General features: G+C 37.9%; 1 protein-coding gene across 1 annotated transcript in view; it reads right to left on the reverse strand.

The window, feature by feature from the left end:
- The window catches only part of GARNL3 (GTPase activating Rap/RanGAP domain like 3), a 3522664-nt gene that overhangs the window by 312730 nt on the left and 3186353 nt on the right, over positions 1–23581 (reverse strand). The window contains exon 25 of the mRNA XM_044057887.1: positions 5651–5758. Coding sequence (XP_043913822.1) covers positions 5651–5758 — 108 coding nt within the window. The remainder of the gene's footprint in view (positions 1–5650; positions 5759–23581) is intronic.

The following is a 23581-nucleotide window of genomic DNA, read 5'->3' on the forward strand; positions in this document are numbered from 1 at the left end:
TCAAATCTGCCTTTGATGTCCTGAGGAATGTTAAGTGGATTGTTGCTGGCATTCCTTATGAATGATGTCTGATTACTACCTTCATTATTTTTGTGTTTTTACTTTCCAACCTGATAGACATACTTTGTGGCATCTGCTGCGTCACTTTCTAGAAGCTGGTACAGTGCCTCTGTTGCCTTGTTCATTGCTATTGTCAAAGCACTCTTCATATACTCTCATATCTTAGTCCATCCTTTCTGTCTGTCACTTTTTCCTGCACTCCTCCTTTCTTTTGATAATTTCCTGGATTTCAGCATTCCACACCAGCTTTACTTATGTGCCTTACTTCAATAACTGGCTCAGCTACATATCTTTTCTATAGTCTATTCACATACTGAATTGTGATTTTGCCATTCTTCGTTGACCTGCTGTTTTCTCTTGTTCCTAAGATGTTATAGCCCTTAATATTTCCTTGAACTCTTGTGCTTTCACTCCAGTAAACTTACAAGTTTTCAACCTTGTCTCTATTGACCTTACAGCCTTCTCTAACTACTGCTTTCAGATAAATGTGCAACCAGCGGTGTATGCTGTGGGCATATGGTTTCACTTAGGATGACTTTACAATCTCTGATTTGACCTGAATGACCTTTTTTTGTGAGGAGGAAGTCTACCTGGGTTATATGTTGAGCATTCTTGTACTTGATCTTGTCATTGTTTCTCTGTAAGTTCACTACCATCAAGCCATTTGCTAGACAGAAGTCTAGAATAGCCTGTCCTTCTTTAATGCTGTTGCCAAACTCACGTGGACCCAGGCAGTCCTCATATCCTACTCTATCTAGCTCATTAAGCATTAAGGTCCCTTATTATCAACACCAACTTATGATGTCCTGCTATATCTATCAGGTTCTGTAATTGCTGTCTGAATGCATTCTTTTCTTACCATCACAAATCTGCTATGGAGCACAGGCTAACATCATGAAAACTGCCCTGTCTTTTCACTGGCATCTGATTTCAATGAGTCCATCATGAATTCTAATGACATCTCTCACTGTATTCAGAAGACTCTCCCTTACCACAAGTCCCACAGCATTTTTAGTCTGTCCACCCCCGAGTAGTAGGCTCTGGATCCCATATCAAGTGGCTTTGCTGTACTGTCCTTCCACATTGTTTCTGGATGCACAAGATGTTCAGGCTTCGCCTTACTACCAAATCATCAACTTCAATGATGTATCCTGCCAGTGAACCTATATTTACTGCAGCAATCTTTTGTTCATGTTTGGCAGGTTGATTGGTTTTACATGTATTTTTCATTCATCAGAGTTATCCCAAGTAACCCAGCTTGGGTAACTAGACACTGATTGGTCAGTAGCTTATTGACCTAAGCTGCTGGGCTTTATTAGTGGGCACACACTGGCTGATACAGGCAGTGATCCCTGGTATTGTTTGAACTAGACATGTCTTCAACCCACTTATCAGTGGTAAATAACCAGGGTCATTTTTTGGTGACATTAGTCAATGTGACCAAATCAGCTGCAGCCAGTTTGTATAACATCGAGTAGCTGGAGTGTGATTTGTCTTTTCTTTCCTAGACGATAGGGGGTGCTACAGCTGTTTCTTAAAGCAGTTGATCTACACAACTCTTTGTCTGATAAGCACCACCAAGAGTCTGTGCTGATGTCCATAACTATATTCAGTTTTGAGGGCACGTTCTTGGCATATGCCTCAACTTTGTTTTTTGGAAGGTGGGAGAGACCCCACACAAACACAGAAAGAGTATACAAATTCCACACATGCACTAGCTGGAGGTAAGGATAAAACCCTGTACCTTGAGATTGGGAGACAAACACCTTAACCATTATGCTGACAGTGACTTTATTACCATCCTATAATACAAAAATCATCTATATAGCTAAAATAAATTCTTATATATCTAAAAAGTTCAGATTTATAAATATCTCTTCACAGTTTGGTTTGCATTTCTAGGTTCCATTACTGCACCCATTGTTATTTGGTTGTAGCATTCCTCATCATATCCAGAGTAGTTATTGTTTAATGCCAATTCTAGTAAGTCTAACATCATAAGAATTCCTTTCTTCATTCAATTTTCCATTTTTGTTAACCATTCCTTTAATGCTTCAAGGCCAGCTTATCTTTCGGCTTTTCCCGGTTAGGGGTCGCCACAGTGGAACTCCGGTCCGCTAATGATTGGCAGTAGATTTTTACGTACCGAGTTGCCAGCCCTGATGCACAGCCTTCAATGAAGGTACGCCCATTCACTCATGTCTCCACACAGAAGACGCTTTAGCTGTGAATCGAACAGGACAGTGTCTTACTGTGAGGCGACAATGCTACCGCAGCACCACCAAGGCCAGCATTATGTATAATCACTGAATGCAATAATCTTACATCAATAGTCAGCAATACAGTTGAAACTTTTACATTCACTCTTAATTTACAGATAAAATCAAATGTATATTTTATAAATGAATTCACATTTTTGAGAATAACACTCAGATATGACTTTATAATCATTGTCACTGGTTTTATTTTTAATCTAGAGGCAATCACAGTTGGTTGAAATGGTAGCCGATCATTCCATTCTTTTACCTACATTTTTTTAATTTAAAAAAACATAACTATTTTCATTTTTCACCAGCATAAAATCTAACATATCATCTGTTATTTTTCTAGCATTAAACAGATCTAATAATGCAGTATCGATATTCTTATATGCTTCTTTACTCTCATTCCAAGAAACTTTTTAACATACCCATCATTTTTATTCAAGAACTGTTCCTTTAAGGCTTTGATAAATCGATCATTAAAATAGTAGTCACTGTCCTAGCTTTGCCTGCTTTCACCAATAATGATCTTGTCCTTGCTAAATTTTCTAAACTATACAGCTCCTTTTTTGTTAGATTATAATTTTTTCTTGTTTTTTTTTCAACACTCTTTATTCTGGTGTCATAATTTGAGTCCAACACTTGTGTAAGACAGGAATGTCTTTAATTACATTTACATTATTTAATAAAGATTTTTTTTTATAAAACATCTACATTTAACTGTTTCACAAACATTTTTAAATCTGTTAACGTCCTGGTCATGTTCTCGCTTCTGTTCAGACAAAAAAAGCCTTTTACCTAATAATACAAGTTCATTTCTGTTAAATGATTTATTTGACAAATTCCCGGTTGTTAATAGTTAATGTATGTTTACCACCTTGCTGAAGTCCTAAGATTGGAACAGTCTCCTGGAAGGTATGTACTCACAGAGTGATTTATAGACTCATTCATCCTTACAGATTAGCATGGCCACCGCACCACATTAAGGCAGTGAACATGGCCAAACAGTTGTGTTCAGCCATTTTGAAAGGTATAAGTACTGGTACTTTTAGTGGTAAGGTAGTATAGGGTTGGGAGGAGTGTGAGTGAATGCATGTAAGATGCTACATGTATGAGTGTGTGTGTATTATGTGTCTGCTTGAGAGATGCACACCAAGGATACTATGTTTAGCTACATGATGTGACGGCTGCAGTTAACTACCATGAGAAGTGCTGATCTACCTGATTCAGAGACATACATATTAGCTGATATTGAGGTCTTTCTTTACCATGACTAACATGCTTCTAAATCACAAAACAACACATCACAGGAGCAGGGCCTTTTTAGAGTGAGCCATATGGCTCATGTTTGGCCTGTTCATGAATTCTCGAGAATATCTCACCTTCTTATTCCATATATTGTAGTCTCCCTAAGAAGCGTGTTGTTCAGTGTATTTAAGCAAATGTACAGGTATGTTAATGAAGTCCAGTTTTAAGGACATCTGAAGTATCAAAATTTTGAATATCTGTCATACTGCTAAAAGAGTTCAGATCACAAAGATTCAAATACACATGAAATCAAATCACACAGATGCGATAAAAACAAAACCTATTTTTTTTTTGGAGGGGCAAGCACCCCAGCACCTCCCACAATCCCTGCTAATTATGTATACCAACTTCAAAATGCACTAAAGTGGGGAAAGGGTACATTCCCGATTCCCATTGTACCATGATCTTGAATGCATAAATAGCAGCAAAATTTGAGAAGTTAATTTTTGAACTCTGCAAATCAGATCATTCAAGCACTTGAACACTTGTGTGTTTGAATGTAACCATATCTATATGTGGGTGTGGCTTTATGACATTTAATCAAAATGCACAAGCACTGGATCAATATTTCAAAAAACAAACTGAAAAATGAAAATGAAAAAGAATGAAAAACATCAAAAAGAAGAAACCAAGTACCTGAACCGATTCCTTTCCTGATTCTACAAAAAAACCCTTCCACTACATTCAGAAAAGGATTTCCCAAGGTGAAGTGCCAGGTTAAGGTTAACACACATTAGTAAGGTGGTGCGAGGCAAACATATGTATATATGTGTGTGTGTGTGTGTGTGTGTGTGTGTGTGTGTGTGTGTGTGCGTGTGTGTGTGTGTGTGTGTGTGTGATGCTTTTGTATGAATATTCATTTGTGCAACTAGGCTTTAATATTGTGAATGATTAACTACAAAGATGAGAGAATGAACATTTGTGCAAGTGGAAGATTGCTGAATGTATGTCAGTTTTTTGAGTTACATTGTTAAGTTCTTGTATGGGCTATTAAATGTAGATGGATAGCTTAGGAAACTGTGTAGGTGTGAATATGCCATGGTTGTATTGCTGAGTGACTCATACAGTTTTATACACATACACACACACATACATACACACTTATATATATATATATATATATATATAATAAAAATAAAAGAGAGTGGATAGATATTAAACCATATATACTTTGCAAATGTTCCTCTGTCCCATAACAATGACTCTGTAAGTAATGCCAAGCTGTAGTCCTCACCACCAGCAGCCTTATAAATAAAAAATTATATAAACCATGAACTGCTCTCTGAAAATCCTAATTTTCATTTGTCAGAATGAATGACTCATACTCTAAATATGTGTGTATTTATTTTTTCAACCTATATATATATATATATATATATATATATATATATATATATATATTAATGTTGACAGGCGCAACAACGGAGACTCTTTAAATTTGTATCATGTAACTTCTGCCAGTTAAAAGCTATTGATCCTGCTTTGTAGGAGTTTACACTGAACGTCTAATATACTGAATCATATGGCGTACCGTACTGTTTAAGTGCAAAAGGTTCCTAATAACAGCAACAGTTCCTTACTTGTTAAGTGCTGACAACATGCCTCTCGACCTGTTAGTGCAGATAATGGGGGGAGGGGGCAAAGGCCCAAAGTTATGGGCAGATTTTAAATATTGCTGTTATAAACTTATCAAACTGCTAGAATAACAGGATTTATATTAGCCTACATCTTCTGAAAGATATGAAATTTGAAACTGAAATTTATGTCATTTAGTGACTTCAATTCTCTGTGATTTGGCAGAAAACCACAAATTTTTATGAGGAATAGTCCAAAAATATGAGTCAAAAATCTGGACATTCTGCAAAAGACTGGACAGTTGAGAGGTATGGCTGAAAAGTGTATTACTTTTGTATTATTCCGAAAGACCCATTAAAATAGCTTATGACATGTAAGAACAGACAATGAAAAAAGAACACTTAAGTGAGAAAGTTTTCTTTAAGAATCTCAGAACTAATTCTTACCAACAGCATTGGGAACTTGGTTCCAGCTAAACTGGAAATCGGAGGCAGAAGGCTGGATCAATGGTGTGCCGCCATTAAAAGGACAGACCTTTTTATATAAACAAACATCTGAAATATATAATTAGGATATGTATGTTAGACTAAGCAATAATACAGGTTGGTTCTTTTACAACTTTTCAGTATCTCATTCAAAAACATTTTAACATTGTATGTTTACTTAGAGAATACATAGCAACATATTAATGTGCAGCAGTACAGACATCTAGAAACAGCACCAGTCTATTGAATAATTGCATATAAATACTGGTATATGAAACCGCATTTAAATATAGGTATACCAAAGTATCCCAAACTTGTTGAAAAGTGCTGTTAAGGAATCATTTATGTGTTTTGTCAGATAATATGCATTTGCAGCTTGCATCAACAAGTATGCAAACCATCTTGCCTGTTTTACTCCATGGACTAGAGAACTATAGATGAAGATCAGTGTTAGTGAATAGGTAAAATATTTTATGATGCACTGAAAGATATTTTACTGTCATTAGGAACTAAACTAGTAACCTACATAATTTGAAGCATTCATATTTTATACTAAGTAATTTTTACCAGTAGTGGTAATCAATTGCAATTATATTTTGCAAATTGTACATTAAACATATTTATGTTTTGATGGTGCTTTTCAGAATATATAAATATGATAATAACAATTAACTCTGTCCATCATGAAGACCATCGTTGCAAACATTAGCAATCTGGATATGAATAAATGTGGAGGCAGATATCAATTCTCTGATGAAAGCTTCTCAGCAGTCAAACATCCCAGGGGATGAGCAGTTACATCCTTTGCCATGACTGCTACAGGGAACATAGTTATAAAGAGGAAACAGACACACATCAAATGCTGTTGAAGTTTAAATGGATAATATAGTTTGCTTGTTTTTTCTCCAGGCAAAGATCAGAAAGCAATGGAAAAATATATCCTTTTGTGTCAGCTTTTATTGTTTTTGTGATCCTTCAAAATGCTTTTGTTTGTGTTTTTCTCATGATACAGCAGATAAACTTACCAACATGTGTCTACTTACCAACATGTGTCTTTCTATATATGAGATGGCCTCAGAAGAGTATTATCTTAAGTGTTTATTTTGTTTAAGGGAAAACTGTGATTTTGACAACTGTGAGAATTATGTCCCATTTAACAGAATGATGTGAACTTACAGGCCTTTCTTGAATACTGAACACTTATGTCTCTTGCCTGATGCATATCCTTATTGGATAATAAATACAGGGACAATAGAGAACAAAAAGTTACAGCTTTATAAAGATGGAGGCTCCTTGAGGTACCACGCAGGAGGAGGTGGTGGAGACTGAGAGACCATGCTTGAGATGATGACTAAGGCAGCATATTCTCTGGCAGCTGATGCACACTGTAGTTCCCTCCACTCTGTAGGTGGCTATATGGTTGATGTCCTTTGGTCCTTTAGTACTCCACTGTTTGTACAGGGTGCCTGGAGGAACACTCATTAGTGGAACAAGATACCTTGATCATGACAATAGTGGTCAAGATGTCACTTGAAGTTGAAGGACTCACTGTTTAGAAAAACTTTAACCCATGTCAGATTGAAGGGGTTCAATGACCAGGCTGGGAAGTTTCCTCTACCACCTATTAAGTCTCCAGATATTGCTTACTTTTACTTACTGCCTATGCAGCTCCATTGGCACAGAGGATAAAGCTTCAGCTATGAGTCAGGCAAGCTGTGCTCTTTTAGTGACTTGGGAATCTTCTGTAGCTGAAGTGGGAGAAGGAGAGCAATGATGTGGTTTGCCTGCTCATCTCTCATTGGGAGGGGGGTGAAATACCGAAATGGCTGACTATAACTTGGTAGTAACTAGATCATCAAACAAGCATCGATAAGTTAAAATCTTTGGGGGATATCATTGTTTTATTTTTTTGGGGGGGGTGAATCCACTCCTAGTCCCTGCATCATAACACACAACCTTTTTATGGGAAGTCAGCAAGTCAGAGGGTCAGGGGGGGCCTCTACCTAAAACACCTCCCAGCTGCACAGTCACCCAACCTGTGATGATCTTCCACAGCTGCTCTACTCCTGGGCATATGTAGCCCTTGTAAACCAAAAGCTAGTCCCTATGGCAATGCAGAATCTCCTAAAAGCATGGGGAAAGCACAAGACATTCCAGGCTGTCAACAGGCACTGAGGCATGATGAAGCTGTAGAAGCTGAAAATAGAAGTGACTCATCCCAACAATACCCAATACAGATTAATACAGGAGGTGTCATAAGCGACTGTGTGTGGGGCTATGGAATTATACACAATATCAATGGTGCAACTGGTAGCACACTTGTCTTTGGTGCAAACGGCTGTGGGTTCTACTTCCACATCAAGTAGATGGATTGCTGACACTGCACTGTGCTGTAAGATGGGTGCTGCACTCCTGAGTTTGTCGTCTTTCAGATGAGACATTAAACTGAGTCTCAATCTGCATGCGTTGGTGGTAACTCAGGTTTATGTACAAGATCCCACAGCACCTATTGAAAAGAGTAGTGGAAGTTCCCCAATGCCCTGGCCAGACTTTCCCCAGTAGTATAAATACCATCTCAGGTCTCCCATGAAAAGAGGCTGCTAGCCAAGTGGGACTAACCCAGTCAACACAGGTTAAATAAATGAATAAAGGTAACAAAATGCCTGTACTAAATTTTCTACTTTTATAGAGCAGATGTCTAGGACTGCACACTCTAGGGAAGAGAATGGGGGAAAAATGCCTAGACAAAGCTTATAAGGAGTAGATGTATGATATATGGATGCCCCTGAGGACGAGAATGATAAATCTTTAGCTTATTCAGGTGAACAGGATCTCCACTGGATTTGATACAGATTCTGTTCTGAAAGCTCTCTTTAGATAATTATTTTTGTAAAACCTTAAATCTTATGAAAAAAACATATTAAATCAACTATAAATACCATTTCCTCTACAAGAGTAGGTATGCTAAACTGATGCAGTTACTTGCCATTAAAGCGGCAACAGTTCAGGACATTTTCCCAGATCCTTCTTTGAAACCTGACTCTCAGACATCATGTCCAAAAATATGATGGATTTTACAGGATTCGGTAGAAAAAAAGCAAATTTCTGAATGAAATCCCAGTGACTGATTATTAAAGATCAATCTACTTTCTGATCAGGACTGGGAAGGCAGTTTATTTCTGCTACTTTAAACATCAGGTCCATTAAATATTGGATCCATATGGTGCACAACCAGGTGAGATTCTAACCAAATGGGAGCTTTACAACAAGCTATTCAACATGTTTCTCTTAAAAAAATGATACATTTGGCTTAGACTACAGATTGGGGATAGTTGCATGTTATGAAGTCTGGCTATGACTCTGTGGATGCCACCTTTAGAACAGTTGCTTCAGCCCACTCAAAGGTCCAATCTGTCACAACAGATGATAGCAATCACTTGCTCTATGCTGCTGTGAGTAAAACTCTGTAGCCTATTAAAATCAATTGGAGAAAAAGGAGAGGATTATAGAAATATAAAGCAAATGCTTCACTCCTCAAGTCCTAAATACACTAGAAGTCACTATTCTACCCTTTTATAAGAATTTGTCAGAAGGGCAGGACTATAAAAAGAAGACTGAATTTGGGGCTGTCTGGTGGTATAGGGGAATAAAGCCCTGACGATGGTCAAGATGACCTGGGTACAATTAATGGCCTGGGCAAGGGATGGGCGTACCCATCCTGGGGGGGTGTAGTGCTCATTAGTGACGCTTCTTAAGGGGAGGCATGGTCCAAAGAGGGGAGTTGCCCTTTGACAGATCCAGTGAGGGTGGTGACAGGGAAAGGGAAGCTAGGTAGGGAATACAATAAAAAAACACTGTATAGAACCACAGATGACCAAGTCACCCTTAAGATCTATGATCAGCCCTAGCAACACTGGAGTAAGTCCACAGGTAGGAAGATGGCTGGTAGATCCAGCATGGACATGAGGCATTGGGGACTAGGCCAGTAGTAATGCGGTCTTTGGGAATCAAAGAGTATTAAAAAAAAGGAAGAAATTCCAGTGTAATTATCAGCAGCAGCAATCAAAGCAAAACTACCAAGCAAAGAAAACCATTTTCTTCTGTTTCCTTTAAATCGGTCTGTCATCGTTTTCTAGCATCTGTTCTGGAGTTCTGCTCATTGCTTTAACTTCTTGTCTATTTATAAAGAACCAGAATTATATAATTATAACTAAATGACAAAAAAGTAATCTCCATATACCACATCCTAGACATTTTAGCCCCTCAGTACCAGACTCAGTCCCAGAAACATGGGATACTCTTCCTTATGAGATTTTGCTAGCTCATACCATTTACTCTGTGCGTCCTTCATCGTCAGGCAAGGTTTCTATTCAGAGATTTTCCTGAGACCAAGAAAGGAAGAACAGAACAGATTTATACTAGAACCAGCAAATCTCATTAGCTTCTTAAAGACGAAGGGGGTGTAAGATGTTGATCTTTCACACTTTTCTTCCTCTCTTCGTACAAAATTCTTAGATAGCAAAATTGGATATGAAAGAAACAAACCTATCTCTGTATCTGAATTCACAAGGCCAAAGCATGGTTCCTAAGGCTTTGAGTAAGGAATTGCCACTTCCAATTACCTTCCCTCTCACTGATCTTTCTTCTGCACCTGGGCTATTTAACAAATTTTTAGCCTAAACATTTGCTTGTTTAGGCTTTGTGTGCTGCATACTTACTGGTATTCGGATGACCACTGATTCAGGCCAAATCTTATGAGACTTTATAACTGGACTTGGAGACAATTTGTTAATGCTCACACAACTTGGGATTTTCTTATAATTACAATAGCTCTTGCTCACATCTTAGACAAGACATGCTTCTAGAACTAATGCTGAAGGAAGTATAGAGCTAAGGCCATCAACATTTAGTCAATATATTTAAATTCCTGAACTACCTTTGTTTCCAGTGATAATAGGGAGGTAACATTCCAAATCCCTACAGTGGGTTTTCTCAGGGTGTAATCCATGCTTGCATCAACAATATTATTAATCGTACATGTACTATTATCATACGCATACTTACTCAAATGTAATTTACACTTCTCTGTAAATTAGTTCATTAAATTAATCTAAGAACATCCATCCAATCTGATGTAGTGTGATATGCCTATTTGAAGTGTTGATGATCCAGGTTTGGAAATAGAATTTAGGTATTAGAAGGTCAGCCATTTATGGATTGGATCAACTGTCCCCGGACTTTTTTTTCATCTCACAGACAAGGTGTAGATATAGTGTTGAACTGCATCAAATGATAATGGAGGATGACTATTGAACATGTCCCAAAAATTAACGGAGCTAACAAGCTTGGAGTAATATGTCGTTGATTGTGGTTTACGTCTGCTATGCAATAATGCAGGGAAAGACCTAAAGCTAGACCAGAAATCAGCAAGTCAGCAAGTAGCAGTGGTGTCTTACATCAGTGTGTACCATTTTACAACACTCTGGTAATACAGGAGAGGTGTGAGGTCAGTAATCATCACAGAATATAAAAACTGGATAAATTCTGGGTCACAGTGAAGTCTGGAACAGAAGGTGCTTTGCAGACATCCTGCCCAAGTCATAGAAAGAACAGTGACTGAAACATATTAATTTTATAGTGGGCCAGGTTCAACAATTCAAATGTAATTATAATACATATTTTATGTGTTTAGCTTCTGTTATTCTACATATTACAATTAGTTTGTGAATTCACATATCGGAAGTAACATTGTAAATGCAAGTGTGCACCTGGATTTTATTTAAATCAAAGATGATGTTTCATGATGCCAGAACTCAGGGGCATTGTTCTTCAGTGCAATTCAGTCATGTGTCACTATATGTACATACTTATTTTTGTGACCGTTAAAAACATTAACAACCTCAGTGTAGTTACTTTGACATGGAACTAAATTTTCCAATAACCGTATTCTGACAACTGTCATATCTCATGACATCCTTCCCTAAGATTAGAATTATTTCTCTCCTGGCCCTGTTAGTTACTTTTGATACTCGATGAAACATTAGTGTGATAACGTTCATATGTATTTGGTCCTAACTATTACGCAATGTCTAAAATAAACATAATTTTTCGGCCAATGTTTCAAGTGTCATATGTATCAATATATTTATAAAATGATAAGAGTTCATATACTACACTGCTTTGCAACAAGGCACCGTTTAGATATGCATGAAATATTTTTATCTGGTGACTATAATGATAATTTTGTAAGGGTGCTGGTGTAATTTTGAGCCTATATAAGGAAGACAAACACTGGGAAGCGCACAGCAGTATAACTTTTCTTTCATTTTCATTATTCTCCAAGTACCAATTGTCTTGAGACGTGTTACTTTCAGACTACACTGACCTGTATAATGCTGAGTGGCTATCACCATGATTAAAGCAAATGAACTCTTTCACATTCCCGATGGGCAATGGCATTATGTTACGAACAGTGTTTTCTGTGCCTTTTGTAGCACATTTAATTGGAGGGGACTGCAGTGCTTGACAGGTTGGAGAGCATAAAGTGTAGCTGTATTGACAGGAAAATTATTTTATCTGTAACTGCAGTACAGTTCCTTGTCTTACAGTCCTCTCAATTCGCTCAGTTAATTGTTTTACAAAAAAACTACAGCATAGCTCATGTTGTGCAGCAAAATGGCATCACAGAAGAACATTGCATGCCGATTTCATAATAAGTGACAATCGCATTCTTGGATTTTCTAATACAGAAAGAAATAGAAGTGAAAGTCTTACTCAGAGCAAATGGCATTAAAACATGCAAACATGCAATGTCTTTTGGCTTTTCTCAGTTTGGGGTCACCACAGTGGGTCACTGGTCTGCAGATTAATTGACAGTGATGTTTTTATGGTGTTGAGTTGCCAGCTTAGCACCCAACCTTCACAGAAGGCACACACATGCACACACTCACCTACCTCATGTCTTTAAAATTCACTCGACCGCAGGGAGGACATGCAGACTCCACACAGAAGAAGCTCCAGCCGCCAATCGAATGGCAGAAATCTGTACACGCACTCATCACTGAATAATACATCTGATAGCATACCTGTTAACCAGCAATAGCAGGCATTGTATTGTTGAAAACTGGAGCCCCAAAACTCTTATCTGATCAAAAACAAACACTCTGTACACATCCACAGGAACTGGGAATTCCTAACACTAGCTATGTAACATTCAACCAGTTGTACATTTTACTTATCACAGCTTATTTACTTACAAAACTGGGTTGGTATCACAGACAGTAGTCACAGGACAGTCCTTTAGCACCTGTAAATAGTCTTTGGACCTCACTGGAATGAGGACAGGTTACAACAAGGAAACTGAAATTGACATTGCTTTGTTTTTTTTTTTTTTTTTTGCTTTTTTGCTTTTATAACAACTTTAATGTTTTTGTTTGCTTTGCCTCACTTGGGGTTAATATTACAAATATTAAAAACACCTGGACTTCCTAGTAAAGTAAAAGCAACCTGGAAATATAACATTACTATTACAGTCCTAACTCAACATTTTCCCAACTCCACTCACACACTGCCACTTAGCACACATGTATACAAACAGACCTGGATGATTTAGGGTACACAGATCAGTCAAAGATAACTGCTACGAAGCATGAACAGGCAAACACAACCTTTACAAAGAGTACAGCCTTGGGGTATCATATCAATTCAGATGCTTTTTGTTTAAAAAGGCACAAAGTTTTCATTCTGAAGTTCATTGAATCTAGTTTCCTAAGGTATTACTGTTGTACAGTTTAATATGGTTCAAGTTAGAATGCTATTGCACCTTATGCATTATTTATACTAAAACTCACATTTCTAAACTAGAAAGAATACACTAGAGTATAAATAAAATAGTAAGTGGACTAAAACATTTTCGTTTAAAAAACTAGATTATATAGACTTGGACTGATTTCATTTTTTTACAGGTGACCAAATGGAGACCTAATGTACATGTTTTAAAGTAACAAAAGGAGTTGATGATTTTGAACATTTAGGTCTAAACATGAACCCTAACAGGACATGCAGTTAACCAAAACTTTGAATAGAAATTTTAAGAACTGCCAAATGGCTTTCAAAACATGCATAGAGCACTACAACTGTTTATCAAAAGACATCAATGTTCATAAATCTGTGGATTCAGTTAAAGAGAATCAGAGTGAGTTTTGTGGAAATCAGCATTGCATGGTAACCTTTACATAGCAATAAACTATTGTCCTTGCTAGAATATGACACAACGTAATGGGATATGATTCTCACCTACAACAGTTTTATTGGATTTCTTGCGCTTTCCTGAAATGTCAGACTCAATACAAAAGTTTCCTTTCATTTCCTTTCTATGGAACACTTAGAAAATTACGTGGCTGATGTGCAGAAGTAAACAAAAGTGTTTTCCTGAACTGATAATTGCATATTGTTGAGGACTGTTACATTTTGGAAAGAGTTGATTTGCAGTGTATGTGGAGCAGTGTATACTTTAGTTTAATATGAAGTGCCAACAAAGTGAATTGCTTTATTATTTAATCTTTAAGATTAAAACTGAACTTTGTTACCATGGAATTGTCTTGACAGTACAATATGCTAAGTACACATGTATCAGAACACAGAATACATTTCTCTATGTTTCCTGGGTACAATGCAAAATGAATTATGCCAAGTCGTGAATGTTCTGTGACTGCACAGTCACTCAGGTAACCCACCTAAATACTTTCATTCTGGCCTGTAAATAGATTTTTTGCACAATGGGTCATTACACATACCTTCACCAGTTATTATAATGGCAGTTTTTTCTCAAATATATATCATTGTTGTTAGACAGCAAGTGCCTCAAGACAAGTCATTTGTGTAGAAATTTGCTATTAAGTTTCTCTACCAATACAGGGTCCCTATACATCAAGAAGTATAACAGTAAATGAAAGTGTTAGACGGCCACGTCCCTACAAAGGCCCTGTCGATTACACAGCTGTCATTCATTTCTAAATAACATGGAGGTCGTATGGTCTGTACACTACCCAACAATCTATGCATACCTTTCCCAAGAAAATGCTCTTTAGCCAGACGTTCAAGAGATGAACTGTGACAGAAAAAGTGGAAAAGACTATAACAATCTATTAAGGAAGAGAAATAGCTTCAAGCATTTTTTTTCATTGCCACAAGACATACAAGCAACAAAGTATACTGATTCCAGGTTCAAATCCCAGTGCTTGCTTGCCTAATTAGGATACAGGTTATTTATTTTCTTATTGAAATTTGTTTATTGGGAAAGTCCAACTGGGCAATGGCACCTGTTATCAGCAGAGGCCCAGGAAAAATGTTGAGTAAAGACAATATTAACACAACAACAGGCATAAGTAATATGCAAGAACAATAAGTAATACAATCAAATTACTACAGCTGCTATAGAAAATTAAAGACAATTTTTTACTGGCAAAGACATTATAACATAAGAGTAGCGGGACATCTGTGTATGGTATGTTGAATAATAAAACTATCTATATATAGTTTAATTGCTTGTTTAAAACACATGCAAATGACTGACACAAAGGTATTAACTTTACATCTGTTTCAGCCATAACGTACAATCATCCCTCTTCACTTGAATGGTACGGCATGAAGTTGCTATCCAATAGCAATATAAATAAATGAAAAATTAGTTTGTGACAGTGCCTACATTATTGTTTATATTTCCAGTGGATTGTAATCTTCATGGGTTGAAGTGTTTAGTTAAGTACAGTGTGCTGAAATAAATGAGTCACTGAAAAACGAAAATGGAGCTACATGCCATGCTGAAGGATCCTCTCTCCCACTAATACATCCACTAGCACTGACAGAAAAAGATGTACAGGCTGCAACAATTTCCAGAAGTGACACAGCAAGCTTGGTCAGAGGCATGAGCAGAGAAACACAGGACACGGATATGACACTGCATAACTCTACTGTTTGGTATGTATCTGTTCAAAAACTGCCCGACTTATGAAAATGATTTTAGGGTAAGAGTTGTTTAGCTGTTTAAATAACAATAACTGAAAAAGTAGTTGGAAATTTATTTTAAATGTATTTTTGAAAAACTGAATGTGTAATAAGTTGTTTAATCAACCCCCCACCCCCTTCTCCAACTCATTCATATTATCACACCATCTGATGTGCAGACACTCAGTGCGTCTGCTGCACAGTCACATTGCTCACAAAAGTACTAAAATACGGCTGCTTTTCAGCACACATATGTGGTATCTGATGTAAAATTAGAAGGGCAGCATGACTGTACACAGCAGCTACTTTCTTAATTGCACAAAAAGACACACTGCACCTATGAATATGTGTTTGCATATGATCTTTAGTTAATACGTAACAAGGTAAGATACTCTTATCTATGCTGTTTTACATTACCTCATACACAGAAAACTCACACAAATATATACATAGACTTACAAGTTCTCACGCTTTATACACACACATACACACACACACACACACACACACTGTCATAGTTTTCCTACACATGATTAAGTAAATATGATGTCCAGAGCTGAGATATTTTATATGCATAGAAACACACACACACTTCTAATGCATCAGTTCCACATCACACAAAAGACATTGGCCTAAAATGCAAATAAGGTTAATATGATGACCAGGAGAATACTAGTCCTGCTTGATACCCTGGAACTTATTACTGACCCTTCAGTGCTCTGTCTACTGACTGGAGTTATTTATTACTTGTTAGTTGCACTACCTACACTGGGATAGAACCATTAAATTTGGGTCTATATTATATAAACAAAAACGCAAAATATCGAACGCTCACATGAGCGTAAATTCAGAAATTCAAAATCGCTATTGTGGGGTGGCTGTGCCCCCCACTAAATATACATTCCAACTCTAAGATCACACTACAATGAGGAAAGGGCAAATATCCTGATCTTCACTGTACTGCGATCCAATAAAAAATAATATCGAACTCCTGCATTTACGCTCATGTGAGCATTCGACATTTTAATTTTTCATCGATCTAAAATAGACCCTTAAGTTTGTATAATCAGTTTTTCCAGTGTAATGTAGGATCCTGCAATTAACTACTGATATTCCAAACAAGTCTGCTGAAATTGCATGAACGAAACTGAATACAAAAATTCAATCATGGATGTTATCAATATTTTCTCTTTCCATTTAGAATGGAAAATTATTTACCTGAGACCTCTAATGTAGGTGAATATAGAATGAGAGCACCGTGCATATGGACTAATATAATAAATGTCAAGAAAACGTTGCGGGGTATAAAATGAAGTCATGTGACTAACAGTGTAAGATCATATATCAGACTGTGACCACTTAAAGTTAACATCATATTTAAAATTGTGATTAATTAATATATAAATAAAGGCCTAAAAATGATCCAGAGATTCTTGTCAAAAGTGTTCATCAATGTAATGTTTCCATTGAGAAATGCATTTTGTCTTGGTCCTCTTCAATAAAAACATCACACGAAATGACATGTGATGACCTTTATTAAATTTCCATAAACATGATTGTTAACCAATATTCATTAATTTCAACCAAAACATGATACAGATGAAAATAACATCCATGTAACATTAACATAGGACAGCATGACCCCGCTCATCCTGATCAATAAGCAGCAACCATACCTCCACTCACTTACTTATGAAACAGCATGCCATTCATTTCAGTTACCATTTACTGAATTACCTCCAACCAAATAAGCAGCTTAGCTCTGCTTGCTTATTTACTTATCAAGCAGCGCAACCACTCACTTGCTTTTCCTTATCAAGCAGTGCAACCGCTCACTTGCCTTTCCCAACTTATTGAATTGAACATCAACCACCAGAGGGGGAACAGAAGAGGGCAAGCCTGCCCCTCTTCTCCGCCCACCAACCTGACCAGGCTGTTCCCCCTCTCTCTGACAAACTTCCAGCAACCTAACCACCATTAAGGCGTTAGGCCAAATATCATTTGGTGTACCCCATCCTCTCTAACCAAGCTGGATCAGAGTCATCACCTCCTAAAACCCTATAACCTAACTAGCTAAAATAGCCAGTTACTTAAACAGTTGAAAACAAACCACTGATACCTCTCATATGCCAAGGTAGCAACCATAGCCTCATAACCAATGCGCATGAACTAAATAATTCTTTCCTCACAACCAATGAAAGCCTTGCAAAGATTCCAGGGGCATTACCATCCAACTAGACAACCAAACACCAAGCTCACTGCTAAGAAAAAACACGCAGAGGCAACTGCATACCATCATGCCACAGTGAACCCCATTTGCCACCCAATGAATGTAAAAACCAAATGAAATCTAAATGAGATCTCTAAAGTCAGTGCAACAACATTCTAGCAGCCCAACCATCACAAACCCTACAAGTTCCATATTGATAGCTGAAAATGAACCGTAATCCCCAACAAACCCAAATGAACCTCCTACCCAGCTTAACACAATAACCAAATTCTCAATATTCCCTGCATCTTCCTTCCTTCCTTCCCTCACACAAGCCACTGATGGTCTATATTATATCAGAGAATGCCTGAAATTGTCAATGCTGTATAATTGACCCAAAGAGTTCAAAAATCCAAACTGCCAAACACACTTATCAGCGATTTTTTTCGCCAGGGAAAAACAATCACTGATCCATAAAAAAACAAAAAAAACCCCCAAAAACAACCCCCCCCCAAAAAAACAAAACAAAAAAAAACAAACACAAAATAAAGTGGGGGTCTTCACCCCCACACCTCCCGATGTGCCCCCCATACCCCTCCTACTTAAATATACCAACTCTGAGATCGCACCACAGTGGAGGAAATGGCAAAGACCCAAAAATGGCCCAGTGATTTTTCTCTCTGGGAAAATAAATTCGCTGTTCCATGCTTTCAGAATTTCACCATTTCGGGTAAACACATTCAATAAAACAGCGATCGCAACTTTAAGCATTCACTTACATAATAGGAACCCGCAACCGACCCCATCCTCCAACTTTTGTAAATATGTTAAATTTTAAGCTTCAATGCTATGCTACTAATCAATGTTAAGTTTGATACTATCTATGTGAATATGAATTAAGCTTGAATGCTATGTTACTATTCAGTGTTAAGTTTGGTACTATCTATGTAAATTTGAATGCTTCTGTATACACTTTATATTTTGCTCTCCCTGTGCCTCCTCTGAAAATGGACATATATCCCCTCAGACTTTCCAAACATGGCCTACTTCTGGAAAACTATAAAAGCATGCCTTGCTTAACCCTCTCTTACCCTCCATAAACAAAGCACCCTGTTCCCAAAATATACCAAACACACCCTCATGCCTACAATGCTTCCTGAAACCCGACCTATAAAATTCACTCAAGCAGAAATGAAATGGTTCTTGTGGTACTCCATCTAAACCCTAACCTAGTACATAACAGTACCAATACCTATCACACCCTATGAACAATTTCAGCTTTCTATCACCAGAGCACACCATGGCCCTCTACCAACACAGTAAATTGAATGGGTAACTGTAAATGCACACCAAGAGTTCCGCCCAATTCTGACATGCCTAACTACATATTTACCAAAATAAAATTACCTGAAACCTCATTACCCACCACTCCAGTGGCCAAAGCCATTGCATCGCAGTTGTATGCATCACTTTTCAAGAGCGCTTCTTTTGGGCCTCCCACTAATGCCCACTCTGCACTCCCCATCTGTAACCTCAATCCAGCAGCAGAAAAAAATCCATCAGCTGATCTGCAAAAGAAAAGACAAAAGTAAGCTCTGTATAGTGACAAGCAAAATTTAACTGTAGACACTTCCAGGTGTCCCTTTGCTCATTTGCACAGCCTCTACCCTGCCCTGCATACCCTATTCTCAAAAACACAGAACCACCTTATTCCCCAGTAAGACCTTTGTCACCAGTGATGGAACATAATGCAGCAAACAGCTTTATGGCCCAGACAGCAGTAACTGGAATAAATAGGAATACCTTACTGACCTTGTAACTTCCATCCAAAATTCCCAAAATGCACTGTATGGGTCAACTTAATTTAATGCTCTGCCCCTCCCACAAATTCTTAGGAGCCTTTCTGTAACCAGTACTGCACAAACAATCCTGCAAACTCACTTACCTAAATTAACACTAAACAAAAGTACTTCTTCCTGTGGCAGAAGTGAAAACTTTGCCGGCATCTCATGCACTGCTATCCTCTACCAAGGCTCAAACTGCAACCTGTACCCAGCAATAAGGTTACGGTGCTTAAAACAGGTAAAACACCTCTTGAAGGAGCACCCCATCAGTCCCCATGTTCACCAATTCAAACCCTTCCTCCCAACAAGCTCTGTGACCCCCTCCAATTAAAGCTGGTAATCAACCCATTACCCCATGTCTGTGCCCCATCACAATAAACCTATGGCCATCCCCTACCACTGGTAGTAAGTTAGATACAAATAATGGAAAGACCTGATCCCAAACTAACATCAATAACCATTGCAGTTACCAACTTGATAGAATAAGGAATCCTTGCTAGGCAAGGGTCACCCCTGAGGAGTCTGTATGAAACTGAGTAGAGGGCAGGGGCGGCTCGTGGCATCGGGCTGCCGGACTGCAGCCCCCTCAGCTACACAGCTGAGTTGTTTATTTAGTTTTTTATGTTAAAAAAATAAAATAAATCTGATTTTGTACTAAACGTGAAATTTCGAGTTCGCGAATTATGCGCGGCGATTGCGCTTCAAACGCAAATTTTTTTTCTAAATTCTTGCGGGTTGCTGCAATGTTTACATTGCAGCCGGAGAAGCAAAGAAGGCATCATTCTGATGCCCAGAACTTCAGAAATCTGCGGTTGACTCACAAACCGCATAGATATGGAAGGGTTCGGACTAGGCACGCGTCATGGCGTGCTTGCTGGGCAAATGCTGCTGATTGGTTCTCGCCTCTTCCGGCTTTATGTGCTGGGAAAAGAGCGAGAATCATTCAGTCAGTTTTCGGCATTGGTTGGAACTGGACTTTGTCTTTCTTTGATCAGCTTAGCTTAGTTAAAACATTTTAAATTTTTTTTTGGCTCAAAACAGTTTAGTTTAGGTTTAGTTTATTATTTTATTTTATTTAGACGACTAGTCTGTGGTGGACCGGGTGGAACCGTGGATTTTATTGCTGCTAGTGCCAGTGGAAATTCCAGGAATCAACGACAACAGGTGAGTTAAATTTTATATATGATAAAGAATCCTTGAGTGCAGCAAAAGCCGTTGCATAGATAGCAGCATATCTACCTTTGAATTTGTAGAGAAAGAGAATATTGTATAAGACCAAAATACGATTAAATTAATCTTTTTCCTTGTGATGTCAAGATGCAGAATGGAGGTAAGGGATGGGTCTAACTAGGGAACCAGATATTTAAAAGTTTATATTTGTATGGTGGAGGTTATATGGGCTCTGAGTTGCCATGGCAATGAAGTTTTGGAGAGCATGTCTTTGTTTCCAGAAAGTATGTTTTTGTTTTGAAGGAGCTAAGCAAGAGTTTTTTGTTGTTGGGCCATTGGATGAGTGCAAAGATGTCTAACTGTAGTTCTTTTTATAGTATTGGTAGAGAATGGTATACCAGCATGCCATTTGCATAATGTAATATGTGAAGGGGAGGAAGGCCTATGGGAGGTTTGATCACATAGATCAAAAAGAGGAGAGGGGTAAGTAAGGAGCCTTGAGCGATTCCTTTCTGGAAACTAGAGAGGCAGAGAAGGAGGACTGCACACTGACACTAAAGTGGTGATTTAGTAAGAAATTGTTGAGCCAGGGATGCGCCATCAAGGCTGATGTTGAGATCAGCTACTGAATGCTTTTGATAGCATGACAAAATGGCTCCTGTGAGTTGTTATTTGCCCATAACAAAGAGGATTTAATCTTTGAGTACATATTGCAGTCAGTGTACTGTGCCCAGATAAGAAACCATGTAGTTTAGAGGATGGGTATTTGGTGGTAATGTGAGGCTTTGGTGGATAAGTATTGGCTGGTAATGTGAGGCTTTGGAGGATGAGTATTGGGTGGTAATGTGAAGCTTTGGAAGTACTAGGTTGTTTTCCAAATGGATTAACTATTGGAATGTTCTATATATTAGGCATTGTGTTTTGTGTTAGGGAAGAAAAAGTGTGTATGTGTGTGTGTGTGTGAGAAAATGCCCAGGAGCTCATGGTGGTGTGGTAGGGAATACCTCAGGCTTGAACCCTGTACCCTGTATGCAGGTGTTAAAGACTTGAGTTCCCCACACCATTACCAAAAAATTGCAGATTTTGCCTCATATTTGATCTGAGCTGTTCCTCATAATATCTGTGGTTTGTAAATGTTGCAATGCTTGATATTTGATGGTGTAGTAGTAGCATTGTTGCCTCACAGCTGCAGGTTCTCAGGTTTGATTCTTGGCTGGGGTTCCTTCTTTGTGGGTCCGTATCTTCTCCCTTTGTTTGTGTGGGTTTGCTTTTGTGTCCTCCCATGTTACAAAGACATGTCTGCATTATTTCTTCCTGGGCCTCTGCTGAAAATTGTTTTTGTTCCAAGTCAGACTGTCCTGATTAACAAATGTTAAATAAAATTGACAGGCATTTGAATTTCAGACTTCAGGTTTCTGAATGTTTAATTCCTTGCAGATTTGATGGTGCAGTGGTAGTATTGCTGCCTCACAGCTATAGGTTTTCTGGTTTGATTCTTGGTTGAGGTGGCTTCTGTGTGGAGTCTGCATCTCCTCCCCCCTGTGTTTGTGTGGATTTCCTCTGGTGCCCTGCCATTTTACAAAGACGTGTCTGCAGTATTAATCCCTGCTGAAAATTGTTTTTGTTCTGTCCGCAGTAAAATTGACCGGCATTTGAATTTCAAACTTCATGTTCTTCAGAATACATAGTAGCACAACCTTTTTTCCTAGCAATTTTCTAAGTTTATAAGATGAATATTTTAAATTTGTCCCTATTTTTGGGACTGTATTCCCCCATTATTGGCTTCATCCAGGTTTTGTGCTAAGGTTGACAGCTATAGCAAGAACTGAATTCACTGAATATGGACTGTAGAATTGTGCATATTTATTGATAAAGGTGCACTGTAGAATTGTGCATATTTACTGATAATGGTGGACTGTAGAATTGTGCGTATTTACTAATAATGGTGGACTGTGGAATTGTGCATATTTACTAATAATGGTGGACTGTAGAATTGTGTATATTTACTAATAATGGTGGACTGTGGAAGTCTGAGTAGACTTTTTATGATAAATGTTCTCAACTGGGCAGTTTTGCCATTATGGGTGCATATGTTTTGTTTCATTGCTTACTGGAAAAATGTTCAAAACAAATTTAAAACACCCTCTAACAAGTGTACTGTATTGTACAAGGAATATAATTTTAGTACAATGAGGAAGGTGTATCAAAGAACACATGTATGTTTCATATGCATGGGGCCTATGATAAAACAGCCCAAAATTAATCTTTATCTGCCACTGGCAAAATGTATTTTCTTTGAATGTGGGTTTCAATGCTGTTTCAATGAATGTGAGTTTCAAGGGCAGAGAAGTTTTAATGCTAAGTTTTCATTGTGAGACTGCATTGCTTTGTTTAACAGATGACTTAATGTTTGTGCTGTAAAATACAAAATAAAACTTTCAAATGAAGTCCAATCATTGAAGTAAAGCAGTATGCACATTAGTGTTTATGGTAAATGGAGTGAAATAGCCAAGTAATGGTTAATTGGAATGGCTGCAGAGGCTCCAGTTCAACCATTATTTTGTCGGGGAAGGGCAGCAAACTCAGACAGGCCCAGCTGAACTATACCTCCCAACTGTCCAGATTTTCAAAGAATGAATAGATTTTTGCTTCTTATTTTTGGTT

This window comes from Protopterus annectens, chromosome 16.part0 (genome assembly GCF_019279795.1).
Source record: "Protopterus annectens isolate FY-2018-M chromosome 16.part0, PAN1.0, whole genome shotgun sequence".
Taxonomy (NCBI): Eukaryota; Metazoa; Chordata; order Ceratodontiformes; family Protopteridae; genus Protopterus; species Protopterus annectens.